The sequence below is a fragment of the Amia ocellicauda genome, chromosome 1, assembly GCF_036373705.1.
Source record: "Amia ocellicauda isolate fAmiCal2 chromosome 1, fAmiCal2.hap1, whole genome shotgun sequence".
In the NCBI taxonomy this organism is placed as follows: domain Eukaryota; kingdom Metazoa; phylum Chordata; class Actinopteri; order Amiiformes; family Amiidae; genus Amia; species Amia ocellicauda.
In genome coordinates, this window is record NC_089850.1 from 59,535,472 (window position 1) to 59,548,912 (window position 13,441).

General features: G+C 53.2%; 2 protein-coding genes across 6 annotated transcripts in view; one reads left to right on the forward strand and one right to left on the reverse strand.

The window, feature by feature from the left end:
* Positions 1–1,448, reverse strand: part of pcsk7 (proprotein convertase subtilisin/kexin type 7) — a 23,811-nt gene extending 22,363 nt beyond the window's left edge. The window contains exon 1 of the mRNA XM_066711503.1: positions 1,310–1,448. The gene's annotated coding sequence lies outside the window, so the exon portion shown is untranslated. The remainder of the gene's footprint in view (positions 1–1,309) is intronic.
* On the forward strand, positions 931–12,121 carry rnf214 (ring finger protein 214). 5 transcript variants are annotated; one of them, XM_066711525.1, is made up of 16 exons: positions 931–1,286; positions 2,071–2,732; positions 7,840–8,032; positions 8,107–8,166; positions 8,275–8,415; positions 8,581–8,714; positions 8,815–8,883; positions 9,104–9,200; positions 9,301–9,389; positions 9,701–9,800; positions 9,923–10,018; positions 10,174–10,442; positions 10,656–10,779; positions 11,133–11,267; positions 11,476–11,577; positions 11,764–12,121. In XM_066711525.1, the coding sequence occupies exons 2-16, from the start codon at positions 2,668–2,670 to the stop codon at positions 11,827–11,829; spliced, it is 1,740 nt and encodes a 579-aa protein (XP_066567622.1). In that variant the 5' UTR covers positions 931–1,286; positions 2,071–2,667; the 3' UTR covers positions 11,830–12,121. The 5 variants fall into 5 exon arrangements, with proteins under 5 accessions (XP_066567622.1, XP_066567613.1, XP_066567630.1 ...); XM_066711516.1 differs by lacking the exon at positions 931–1,286 and adding an exon at positions 1,393–1,482; XM_066711533.1 differs by lacking the exon at positions 931–1,286 and adding an exon at positions 1,393–1,482 and having other exon boundaries at positions 8,278–8,415.
* The last annotated feature ends 1,320 nt before the right edge of the window (positions 12,122–13,441 follow it).

The window sequence follows — 13,441 nt, forward strand, 5'->3', positions numbered from 1 at the left end:
GTCAATTCAATGCTGCAACAAATAGGAACAAACACGTCTTCATGCACTTTGTTAAAAAATAAAACAAGCTGTTCTTTAGCAAGGGTGCTGTGTAACACTAGTGCGCCTGCAGACAGCCAGCCGGCCGCCAGACACACACACATGGACACACAGGAGGGCTGCTCAGATTTCAACTGTAAAAGCCCTGGGAAAGATCTGGCTTGGGTTTGCAGAGAAGAGAGAGAGAGAGAAACTGAGTTTTATATTAGCTGAGATCCTGAATTAAATGTAGGCAAGAACAGGAAATAAATCTTTAGATACATATGAAATTGCCCTGCTTGTGTTCTGTTTGTGCTGTACTGGGTGCGTCTGTCACAATACGTGTCTCACATGACAGAGACAGGAACCTGTGCGTGTTGTTTCCTTGAACTTGGAAAAATGCATCTGGTTTTGCCTGTTTAAATTGGACTCACCCCAGGAGCCTTTTATGTCACAGCCACAGCAAATTTGCACCAGTCCTTTTTCTTAATGATACAGCAACACACACACACACAGATGAAATGTAACACATGACAGGATGCTAATTTAAGACTTTCGATTTTCTCTCTTCCTGTCTGTGTCACTTTCTCTCTCTCTCTCTCTACTTCTCTTCCACACTGTCAATTTATCTCTCTCAATTCAGTTCAATTCAAAAAGCTTTATTACCATGACTAAGTCACATCACTATTCCTAAAGCACTGACATGCAGGTCCAGTGCACAGGACAATGACAATCTCTCTCACTCACACTCACACACACACACACTTCTCCTCTTCACTCCCTGATTGTTTCTGTCACTCATGCAGTGACACCCCAGGAAGGTGCTGATCAGGTTTGACAGAGAGTCACAGACAGGACAGGCTGGTTTGCTCTGTCCCCTGTCCCTCTCTCTCACAGACAGACACACACACACACACACACACACACACACACACACACACACACACACACACACACACTCTCTCTCTCTCTCTCTCTCTGCTTTAACCTGTTGCCCTGAGTTCACTGCCAATTAAACCAATCATAACAAGCGCAGCTGGGTCTCACACAGCACTGTCCCACACTACAGGCAGCTACTGGGACAGCGACCACTGCATCCAGTCTCCCAGCCTCTCCACAGCACACAGAGAAAGAGGCACCAGCAGGACCAGACACCGGGACAGAGACGAGGGAGGGACACAGAGACTCCCGCACAACTTCCACCTAATCACCCAGCAGACCTGCCCGGCGGCTGCGGCGTGTCTGTCCGTGTCCCCGCTGCGCTCTCGGTAGGTCGCTCGCTCCGCCTTACCTGTCCACTGAAATGCCTCTGTCCTCAGCCTAAAAACTCATCCCTGTCTTGCTCTCCGCCCCTTTGGACACTTTCTCCCAGGCTGTGCGCTTGTCTGCTCCGCGGCCGAGTCCGTCGGCCTCCCGTCGTGTTGACAGCCACTTCCGCGTTCAGGTGACTCACGCACACGCAAGGTAGCGTCACTTCCGGCCATTCGTCAAACGCTTAGACGCCCGAAGACGCATATATATACTCTCTCTATATTCTATTCCTGTTTTAAAAACACATACTTCTATAGGCTTGCTTTTTCTTGACAATGTTTTTATTTTATTAGTCCACTTGAGGTGTTTTATTGTATGTTTTGTTCTAGGCCTATTGATTATTTTTAAATTCGTTGTTTTTGTGGGTGCTTATTTTATCCTGTATCTTTTCTTTGTATGTTATCATTTATATTGTTATATTTCTGTATGCAAATCGCTTTGAGATGCATCTTGTGTATGAAAGGTGCGATACAAAGTTTACATTTGATAATCAGTGCCCTGCATATTGCACTGCTTGTACGTTTTTAATGCAGTTGCGTGAAAAGGGAATCAGACACATATTTATATATATATATATATATATATATATATATAACTATAAATGTTAAAAAAGTGTGTTGTAATAGTGTTTGAGATGAGACATGGAGTTAAAGCAAAAGCTGCTCCGCCGCATATGGGAATATTGTTTTTCAATATTTCTGCTCTCAAATCCTGACTGCACTGCTCTCGCCTGCGTTTCAGAAAACGTGCGGGAAGCAGCATCTGCCACAAGGGGACGCTCTGGCAAACAGAGGCGCCTCCGTCGCTGCGGGACCCTCGGCCTCTCTCGTCTTCTCTCTGGGCGTTTCCTTGTGGCGCAGATGTCCGCAGTTTTGCGCAGAACTGCAGATTCCCAGGGATCCCATTGGTGGAGCCGCGCAGAGCTGCGGATAACGCCAAAACGTGACCTCTGAACCCGGAAGCGCGCCGCGGTCCGAAGGCGTGTGTTGCTGTGTGCAGTGGGTGCTTGTGTTCATATTACACGACCGGCGGGATCAGACCGCCTCGCCTCCAGTGAAGGGACTTGCGCTTTGCTCGGGCTAAAACGAGTCTTTGCCAGAATACGCTCAGCTGTCGCAGTTCGCCTCCCGCCGGGTTAGCGCTGCTCTTGAGCGTCCGCACGCAGCGTCTCTGCGCTGGTCAGTCTGCGCACCAGCGGGTAAACAGCCCGGCTCGTCTCAAACCGCGCTGACGTCCAGCGTGCGTGCTGACGTCAGTCGGCCCTAGAGCCACAGCGGCGAAAGGCGTCCACCGTCTCCGGAGCCGCTGACCAGCCGCGTCTGTGTTCAGGTGGCAGAGATGAGCCTGGAGGGCGAGTGCGACTGGGACGACATGTTGGAGAAGCTCTCACACCGGGAGGCCAGGTACCTCTCTCATACTAACCACACACCCTGACTGACTGAACACTACCTGCACCACACCCTGACTGACTGAGCACTACCTGCACCACACCCTGACTGACTGAGCACTACCTGCACCACACCCTGACTGAACACTACCTGCACCACACCCTGACTGACTGAGCACTACCTGCACCACACCCTGACTGACTGAGCACTACCTGCACACCACCCTGACTGACTGAACACTACATACACCACACCCTGACTGAACACTACCTGCACCACACCCTGACTGAACACTACCTGCACCACACCCTGACTGAACACTACCTGCACCACACCCTGACTGACTGAACACTACCTGCACCACACCCTGACTGAACACTACCTGCACCACACCCTGACTGACTGAGCACTACCTGCACACCACCCTGACTGAACACTACCTACACCACACCCTGACTGACTGAACACTACCTGCACCACACCCTGACTGACTGAGCACTACCTGCACCACACCCTGACTGAACACTACCTGCACCACACCCTGACTGACTGAGCACTACCTGCACCACACCCTGACTGACTGAACACTACCTACACACCACCCTGACTGACTGAACACTACATACACCACACCCTGACTGAACACTACCTGCACCACACCCTGACTGAACACTACCTGCACCACACCCTGACTGACTGAACACTACCTGCACCACACCCTGACTGACTGAACACTACCTACACACCACCCTGACTGACTGAACACTACATACACCACACCCTGACTGAACACTACCTGCACCACACCCTGACTGAACACTACCTGCACCACACCCTGACTGACTGAACACTACCTGCACCACACCCTGACTGACTGAACACTACCTACACACCACCCTGACTGACTGAACACTACATACACCACACCCTGACTGAACACTACCTGCACCACACCCTGACTGAACACTACCTGCACCACACCCTGACTGACTGAACACTACCTGCACCACACCCTGACTGACTGAACACTACCTACACCACACCCTGACTGACTGAACACTACCTGCACCACACCCTGACTGACTGAACACTACCTACACCACACCCTGACTGAACACTACCTACACCACACCCTGACTGACTGAGCACTACCTGCACCACACCCTGACTGACTGAACACTACCTACACACCACCCTGACTGACTGAACACTACCTACACACCACCCTGACTGACTGAGCACTACCTACACCACACCCTGACTGACTGAACACTACCTGCACCACACCCTGACTGAACACTACACCACACCCTGACTGACAGAACACTACCTGCACCACACCCTGACTGACTGAGCACTACCTACACACCACCCTGACTGACTGAGCACTACCTGCACCACACCCTGACTGACTGAACACTACCTACACCACACCCTGACTGACTGAACACTACCTGCACCACACCCTGACTGACTGAACACTACCTGCACCACACCCTGACTGACTGAACACTACCTGCACCACACCCTGACTGACTGAACACTACCTGCACCACACCCTGACTGACTGAGCACTACCTGCACCACACCCTGACTGACTGAGCACTACCTACACACCACCCTGACTGACTGAACACTACATACACCACACCCTGACTGACTGAACACTACCTGCACCACACCCTGACTGAACACTACCTGCACCACACCCTGACTGACTGAACACTACCTGCACCACACCCTGACTGACTGAACACTACCTACACCACACCCTGACTGACTGAACACTACCTGCACCACACCCTGACTGACTGAACACTACCTACACCACACCCTGACTGAACACTACCTACACCACACCCTGACTGACTGAGCACTACCTGCACCACACCCTGACTGACTGAACACTACCTACACACCACCCTGACTGACTGAACACTACCTACACACCACCCTGACTGACTGAGCACTACCTACACCACACCCTGACTGACTGAACACTACCTGCACCACACCCTGACTGACTGAACACTACCTACACACCACCCTGACTGACTGAACACTACCTGCACCACACCCTGACTGAACACTACACCACACCCTGACTGACAGAACACTACCTGCACCACACCCTGACTGACTGAGCACTACCTACACACCACCCTGACTGACTGAGCACTACCTGCACCACACCCTGACTGACTGAACACTACCTACACCACACCCTGACTGACTGAACACTACCTGCACCACACCCTGACTGACTGAGCACTACATACACCACACCCTGACTGAACACTACCTGCACCACACCCTGACTGAACACTACCTGCACCACACCCTGACTGACTGAGCACTACCTACACACCACCCTGACTGAACACTACACCACACCCTGACTGACTGAGCACTACCTACACACCACCCTGACTGAACACTACCTGCACCACACCCTGACTGACTGAACACTACCTGCACCACACCCTGACTGACTGAGCACTACCTACACCACACCCTGACTGACTGAACACTACCTACACCACACCCTGACTGACTGAACACTACCTGCACCACACCCTGACTGACTGAACACTACCTGCACCACACCCTGACTGACTGAACACTACCTGCACCACACCCTGACTGACTGAGCACTACCTACACCACACCCTGACTGAACACTACCTGCACCACACCCTGACTGACTGAACACTACCTGCACCACACCCTGACTGAACACTACACCACACCCTGACTGACTGAGCACTACCTGCACACCACCCTGACTGAACACTACCTACACCACACCCTGACTGAACACTACACCACACCCTGACTGACTGAGCACTACCTACACACCACCCTGACTGAACACTACCTACACCACACCCTGACTGACTGAACACTACCTGCACCACACCCTGACTGACTGAGCACTACCTACACCACACCCTGACTGAACACTACCTACACCACACCCTGACTGACTGAACACTACCTACACACCACCCTGACTGACTGAACACTACCTGCACCACACCCTGACTGACTGAACACTACCTGCACCACACCCTGACTGACTGAACACTACCTACACCACACCCTGACTGACTGAGCACTACCTACACCACACCCTGACTGACTGAACACTACCTGCACCACACCCTGACTGAACACTACACCACACCCTGACTGACTGAGCACTACCTGCACCACACCCTGACTGACTGAGCACTACCTACACCACACCCTGACTGACTGAACACTACCTGCACCACACCCTGACTGACTGAACACTACCTGCACCACACCCTGACTGACTGAACACTACCTGCACCACACCCTGACTGACTGAACACTACCTACACCACACCCTGACTGACTGAACACTACCTACACCACACCCTGACTGACTGAGCACTACCTACACCACACCCTGACTGAACACTACACCACACCCTGACTGACTGAGCACTACCTACACACCACCCTGACTGACTGAACACTACCTGCACCACACCCTGACTGAACACTACACCACACCCTGACTGACTGAGCACTACCTACACCACACCCTGACTGACTGAACACTACCTACACCACACCCTGACTGAACACTACCTGCACCACACCCTGACTGACTGAGCACTACCTGCACCACACCCTGACTGACTGAACACTACCTACACCACACCCTGACTGACTGAGCACTACCTGCACCACACCCTGACTGACTGAACACTACCTACACCACACCCTGACTGAACACTACCTGCACCACACCCTGACTGAACACTACCTGCACCACACCCTGACTGACTGAGCACTACCTACACCACACCCTGACTGAACACTACCTGCACCACACCCTGACTGAACACTACCTGCACCACACCCTGACTGACTGAGCACTACCTACACACCACCCTGACTGACTGAACACTACCTGCACCACACCCTGACTGACTGAACACTACCTACACCACACCCTGACTGACTGAACACTACCTACACCACACCCTGACTGACTGAACACTACCTACACACCACCCTGACTGAGCACTACCTACACCACACCCTGACTGACTGAACACTACCTACACCACACCCTGACTGACTGAACACTACCTGCACCACACCCTGACTGACTGAGCACTACCTACACCACACCCTGACTGACTGAGCACTACCTACACACCACCCTGACTGACTGAGCACTACCTGCACCACTCCCTGACTGACTGAACACTACCTGCACCACTCCCTGACTGACTGAGCACTACCTACACACCACCCTGACTGACTGAACACTACCTGCACCACACCCTGACTGAACACTACACCACACCCTGACTGACTGAGCACTACCTGCACCACACCCTGACTGACTGAACACTACCTGCACCACACCCTGACTGACTGAGCACTACCTACACCACACCCTGACTGACTGAGCACTACCTGCACCACACCCTGACTGACTGAGCACTACCTGCACCACACCCTGACTGAACACGACCTGCACCACACCCTGACTGAGCACTACCTACACCACACCTTGACTGACTGAGCACTACCTGCACAACACCCTGACTGAGCACTACCTACATCACACTCTGACTGAGCACTACCTGCACCACACCTTGACTGACTGAGCACTACCTGCACAACACCCTGACTGAGCACTACCTACATCACACTCTGACTGACTGAGCACTACCTACACCACACCCTGACTGACTGAGCACTACCTACATCACACACTGACTGACTGGCTTGTTACACACTTTATTCACACACACTTAAGTTACTGAACACTCACATGCTGTGCACATTGCCTCAATTCCTGCACTCATATAATCTGCACAGTGCTTGTGACTGTCTGAACACCATCCCCCAGACTCGCGCTGTAACGCACTCGCACACAGTGTTGCCCTGTGGACCAAAACTAATCAGACTTAAGGTCTGTCGGTCAACTTATTTGTCAGTCAGTCAGTCAGTCATGTTATGTACAGTCCAGATTAAAGCCTGATTGACTTAGCATTGAGTAAGTAAAGCACTGCGTCCCCCTCACACTGGGAACGCCTAAACACTCCCGCCACTCTCTCCCACTTCCATTGAGCCGGCCCGTGGTGACAGACCAGTCGTACATCTGGACCACAGACCCCTTGACCAATCCCCAGGCTGCTGATGTTGGTTATCCCCCGGTGCTGCTGGGAGGTCCACCTGTGTGCGTCGGCGCAGGGGAGCTGTACAATGAGCCCTCCCCCACACTGGACTCAGAGATGGACGCATGGGTGGAGCAGGCGACACAGGTGAGAGAGGGAGAGGTGTACAGGTCAGATAGGCTGGTGTGTGTACTGCTTTCTGACGGTGTGTCTTGGTGCAGACAGAGCTCTGGAGAGAGGAGCGGGCAGTGAACACGGAGCAGGACTGCGAGGCCGTGATGGTAATTGTCGTTCTAAGTTATTGTGTCTCATCCTGTTTCTCATAATGTCACTATCTTACTATACAGTACTGTGCATACACTAATTGTGTGTGTGCTGTGCGTGTGCAGCAGGAGGTGGAGCAGCGCGCCGCGGAGCTTCTGCAGCAGTGCGACACTGTGACCAGACAGCAGGAGCTGCTCGAGCTGCAGAACAACAGCCAGGTCTGCAGCCTGGAACGGCGCGTGAAGGAGGGAGAGAGCCAGACCAAGGTCAGAGGCCGAGGGGACTGGGGGTGCGGGGACGAGGTGGGGTTTGGGCCGGCTGTAGTTTAAGGACTGGGGGAATGTTAGGGGACATGTCTGTGGTGTGCAGTGTTTACAGTGCAGTGTGTCGGTGGTGTGCAGTGTATCAAGTGAAGGGTGTCTTTGCTCCAGGCGGTGTTTGACAAGCTGGAGGCTCTGAGGGATAAGCTGGCACTGAACTGCAGTAAAACCACCAAGAAGAATTTCTCTGTGAAGAAGCAGGAGCTCACGAAGGAGAGGGACAGACTGAAGGAGGAGAGCAACAGGTAGAGAGAGAGAGAGAGAGAGAGAGAGAGAGAGAGAGAGACACTCCAGTCATGTGTCGTGTGGGTGAGTCTGTCTCTTCTGTCTGTCCGTCTGTCTCAGGCTGGCTCAGGAGCTGGAGGAGGAGGAGAGGAGGCTGGCTTTGCTGATCAATGAGCAGAACCAGGAGAGGTGAGACTCCACACCCCCCCACAATTCACACCGCACTCACCCCAGCAGCTCCACAGCTCTGCACTGCAGTCTAATCTCAGTCTCTGCAGTAGCCCCAGACCTGTCCATTTGTAATGTCACTGAATCTTGTAAACGAGACCCACAACAGCTACGGACTGGGTGCCAGGCGCTCACATGTTCTTGTCTGGCTGTGTGTCTGACCTCTGACCCCGCGGAGCAGGGAGTCCTGGGAAAGCGAGCTGATGGAGCTGCGCAGGGCGACTGCAGAGCTGCGGAGGAAGGTGGAGGAGGCCAGACAGAGCACCCTGAGGGACGAGGTAAGGAGGCAGGACACTGACCTACTGACACACTGACCTACTGATGCACTGACACACTGGCACCCTGACCTACTGACACACCGTGTGCGTCTGTCTGCAGGTGTCAGTTGTGGAGCTGCAGAGAGACACTGCTGTGTCCCAGCTGGAGGAGTGGCTGGCAGAGGCAGAGACGTATCTCAGCTACCTCAAGTACAGCAGCCCGGGCCTGTCCGTCCACCTGTCCCTCTCACGTCTCTCTCTCTCTCTGTCAGTCACTCCCTGTGTCCGTGTCACACTGCATCACTCTCTCACTCTCTCTCTCTCTCTCTCTCTCTCTCTGAATTCTTGGTCTCTCACTGCATGTGTGTGCCTGCATGTCAGTGTTTGTGTGTGTGTCTCTCTCTCTCTCTCTCTCGGCAGATTCCACACTGGAAAAACACAATACAAAAATTGGACAATGGTTTCTCTGTTTGTCCTCATTTCTCTCCCTCTCTCTCTCCCTCCCTCCCTCCCCCCCCCAGGATGGAGCTGTCCTCCTTCCATTCTCTCCACCACTTGCAGCTAAGGACAGAGTGGGAGAAACATATTGCACTCATCCGCAGCTCACTGAGCTCAGTGCAGGTGAGGGAGGGAGAGTGTGTGCGTGGTGGGAAAGTAAGACTGAAGTGAAGACGGTGTGAAAACTGTGGGTGAGGATGTGGAACCATCGGACTCCTGATCCATCCTCCCTCTCTCTCCCTCAGTCTCGGTACAGTGAACAGCTCCAGTTGTTGCGCACTGGCCACCGGCTGGACAGTCTGGCCCCAGTGACTCTGCCAGTCCTGCCTGCTGTGCCCACGGTGAGTTAGTGTGCCAGGGCGTCAGCGTCCCTGAGTCTCAGTGTGTCAGTGCATCAGTAAACGCAGAGGGGTATTCGTGTGACGCTGAGTGACAGGGAAGCAGAGAAGGAAATCGGTTCTGTGCGATCGATCGATTGTTATTGATCCCTTCGCAGGCCCAGATGCTGATCGACACGATGATTCGCCCCCCCCAGCGGACTCCCGTTACCATGCCAGCGGCCACGAACCCGTACCCCAGCATAGCCCCCCCGATGGCGACTCCCTTCAAGATGCCAAAGTCGGTCTCCACCCAGAGGCACCGGACAGTGGGAACCCCGCCGCCTGCCCCGGCCCCCAGCCCCTCCAACCCCCCTGCCCCGCAGACCGCCGACAAACTGGGTCTGCTGCTGGAGAAACTGAGAGCTCGCTTCCCCCAGTGCAACAGGTACACACACACACGCGCACACACACACACACACACACACACACACAGTACTGCACTCTCTCTGACACACACACACTCAATTTCATTTTTTCTTTCCCAATTTTGGCATGGCATGGCAAACTAATTTGTGTTGCCAAAGCAAGTAAACATACATACATGTATGGAAAATAAATAATATAATATAAAATGTATTGTATAAAATCTCTCTCTCAGGACTCAGCTGACCGCCGTGCTGCAGCAGATCAAGATGTCCCGGGGCACCATGGCGGGTCTGTCCATGGAGGAGCTCACACAGCAGGTGGCACTGAAACTGGCACAGAGCGAGGCGCCGCGCCAGGTGAGTGACACACACCCACACCCTCCCTGACGTGCCGACACACACACTGCCCCACCGACGCTGCGCTCACACACACTGCGAATCTTCCTCTCGGACCCTGGTGCATCAGTCACTCCAAAATCACGGTTTTAACAGCAGGAGGAGCCAGTCCAGTAGGTGTGACTTCCTCGAACCGAGACCCTGCAGCCGCCTCCGTGTGACGTGTTAAACGTCCCGTGCTGAATTGCAGACAGCTGTACCCTCGCCTGACACCATGACACCCCAAATGACACGCACGGAGACCCACACACACCTGAAGCCAGGGATGCGTCTGCAGGTTGTTTCAGTGCAGTCTCTCTTCCTCCAACCCTCAGTCTCTAGGTCCCATCGGGCCGCCCTCCTCCACAGCCAGGACGGCTCCTAACATGGCGCCCCAGGCCCAGCGCCCTGCCCACCTGCACCCGGGGGCACCCGTCTCCCAGGCTGCGTTCCAGCACAGGCCGCCACAGGTGAGGACAGGCCCACTCCCCGCGCACACCCCCACCTGGAGCAGTGGTCAATGTTTTCCTGCAGAGAGGAGCTTAGACCTACTACAGTCTCCTGAAAGATATCAGGGACAGCGATGCGGTACCTGTGTCTTGTATTCTCATCCTCCACTGCTCTACTGTCCCCTTCTCTGTGTCCCTGTCCCGTCCCTGTCCTGTCCTCCCCTCCCAGCCAGTGCAGCCCAGCAGCAGGAGGCTGTGTCTGATGTGTCAGAACCAGGTGGAGCCGGGGACCCAGCAGGCCATGAGCTGCTCCCATCTGGTGCACAAGGAGGTGAGTGAGAGAGGAGGGGCGCTGCACGACACAGTCTGACAGTATGTCTCTGGGTCTGTGTGTCTGTCTCATGGTCTGACTGTGTCTCTGTCTCAGTGTCTGTATGTCTCTTTCTATGTCTCTGTCTTAGTGTCTCTGTGCCTGTGTCTCTGTGTCTGACCGTGTCTCCATGTCTCTCTGTTCCAGTGCATCAGCGTGTGGGTCCAGTCTAGCCAGAACAACGCCTGCCCCTTCTGCCCGTCCACCAAGTGACCTCAAAGATGGAGGGAGGGCAGACCAGAGGGAGAGAGAGGAGGGGCACAATGTAGGGATGGGTTCAGTGCCCGCTCTCAGTGCTGAGGGAGAGAAGGGTGACAGAAAAGAGAGGTGGAGACGGAGGGAGGGAGAGAAAGAGATTATGGAAAACTAGCCAATCCTCCCTCTCCGAGAGGGGGAGTGAAAAAGTGGGATGGAGAGAGGGATAGGGGTGTGGGAGAGGAGGGGAAGGAAATGGGAAAGACAAAGCCAGTGTTGTTTCTTTACAATAAACATTTTGTTACAGAGTGTTTTGTTCATGTGGAATACAGCCATTAACCCTTTCAGCCTGCAGTTCTAAACATCAGTGAGCAAACAACCCTGTAGAGCCCCCCTAGGTCTGGAAAAAACAGAATGAACCCCCCAGTCAATAACACCTCCATCCTCCATGTCCCGGCGGCCCACTTCTGGTCTTAATACGCCAGTCCAGCCTTCATCTCACTCAAGCCCGGCCCACAGACACAGTCCACTCGGGTATTATACAGAATTTATTACATGTCTTTCTTGCCCATGTACGTTTTGTTTATACAGTAAAATCTCTACAGTCAACAACACTACACACATTGACAACCTGTCAGGGGCTGGAGGGGGGGGGTGGCTGTAGTGTGATATTTATTGCACTTTGTTTAAGGGAGAGAGAGAGAGAGTGGGTGCGGGTGTGGGTGTGTGGGCGTGCAGAGCGGAGTCTGAGTTGACAGGGCTGCTGTGTATCTCCATGCCTGTGCCGCTGCAGTGAGAAGTGCTCAGACGCCTCACTGACAGCCACGTTATCCTGTCATTATTGAACCAGAATAAAGACCTTCCCTTTAACCAGTGTTTCCCAATGCTGACCCGGGGGACCCAGTGTGCTGTGGGTTTCTGTGCCAGCTGCATCCTCAATGCATTCACTGAAACCCAAACTGAACTAACACTTTGCTTTACTTAATGTTATAATGTTTTAAAGTACAAAAAGTTGTGGTGCCTTATTTACTTTTATATTTAACCCGAAGTCTCCAGTGGTTTATAATTCTGAATGAGCTCAGTTTATCCCAATTATTAGTTCAATTAAAGAATTTAGAGAACAGAAACCAGCAGGATATTGGGTCCCTGGCACCTGGAGTGGCAACTGCCCACCAATGGCGTGCAGATCAGAGAGTGGAAACACCCATCAGCCCGAGCCCAGAGGAAACAAAGAGGCGTAAATAAAATGTTTATCATACAACATTAATCAGAGAATAACACTTGTTTCAAAAGAAGGGGGTGTACAGTTCTGACAGTAACTGCATGTGTGTATATATATATGTACAATACAGTACTATTACACACACAAATCCCAGAGTTAGAACACCTCTGGGAGGAACTGGGACTGAAAGTCAGCAGCGCCTAGAAGCTGCACTGCAAGGACGAATGGCACAGCATTCCTCCAGCTGTCTTTCTAAAGGATTGCGGCACGGCAGCCATGAATGTGGCAACTGGGCCGGTGTGTGTGTGTGTGTGGTCCCATTGCCTTTGGTAACATAGTGCAAGTATATGAACCCTGGAGAGACACCCCCCGGCCCCGGCCCCATCCCTCTGCCAGGTAGTGTTGAGA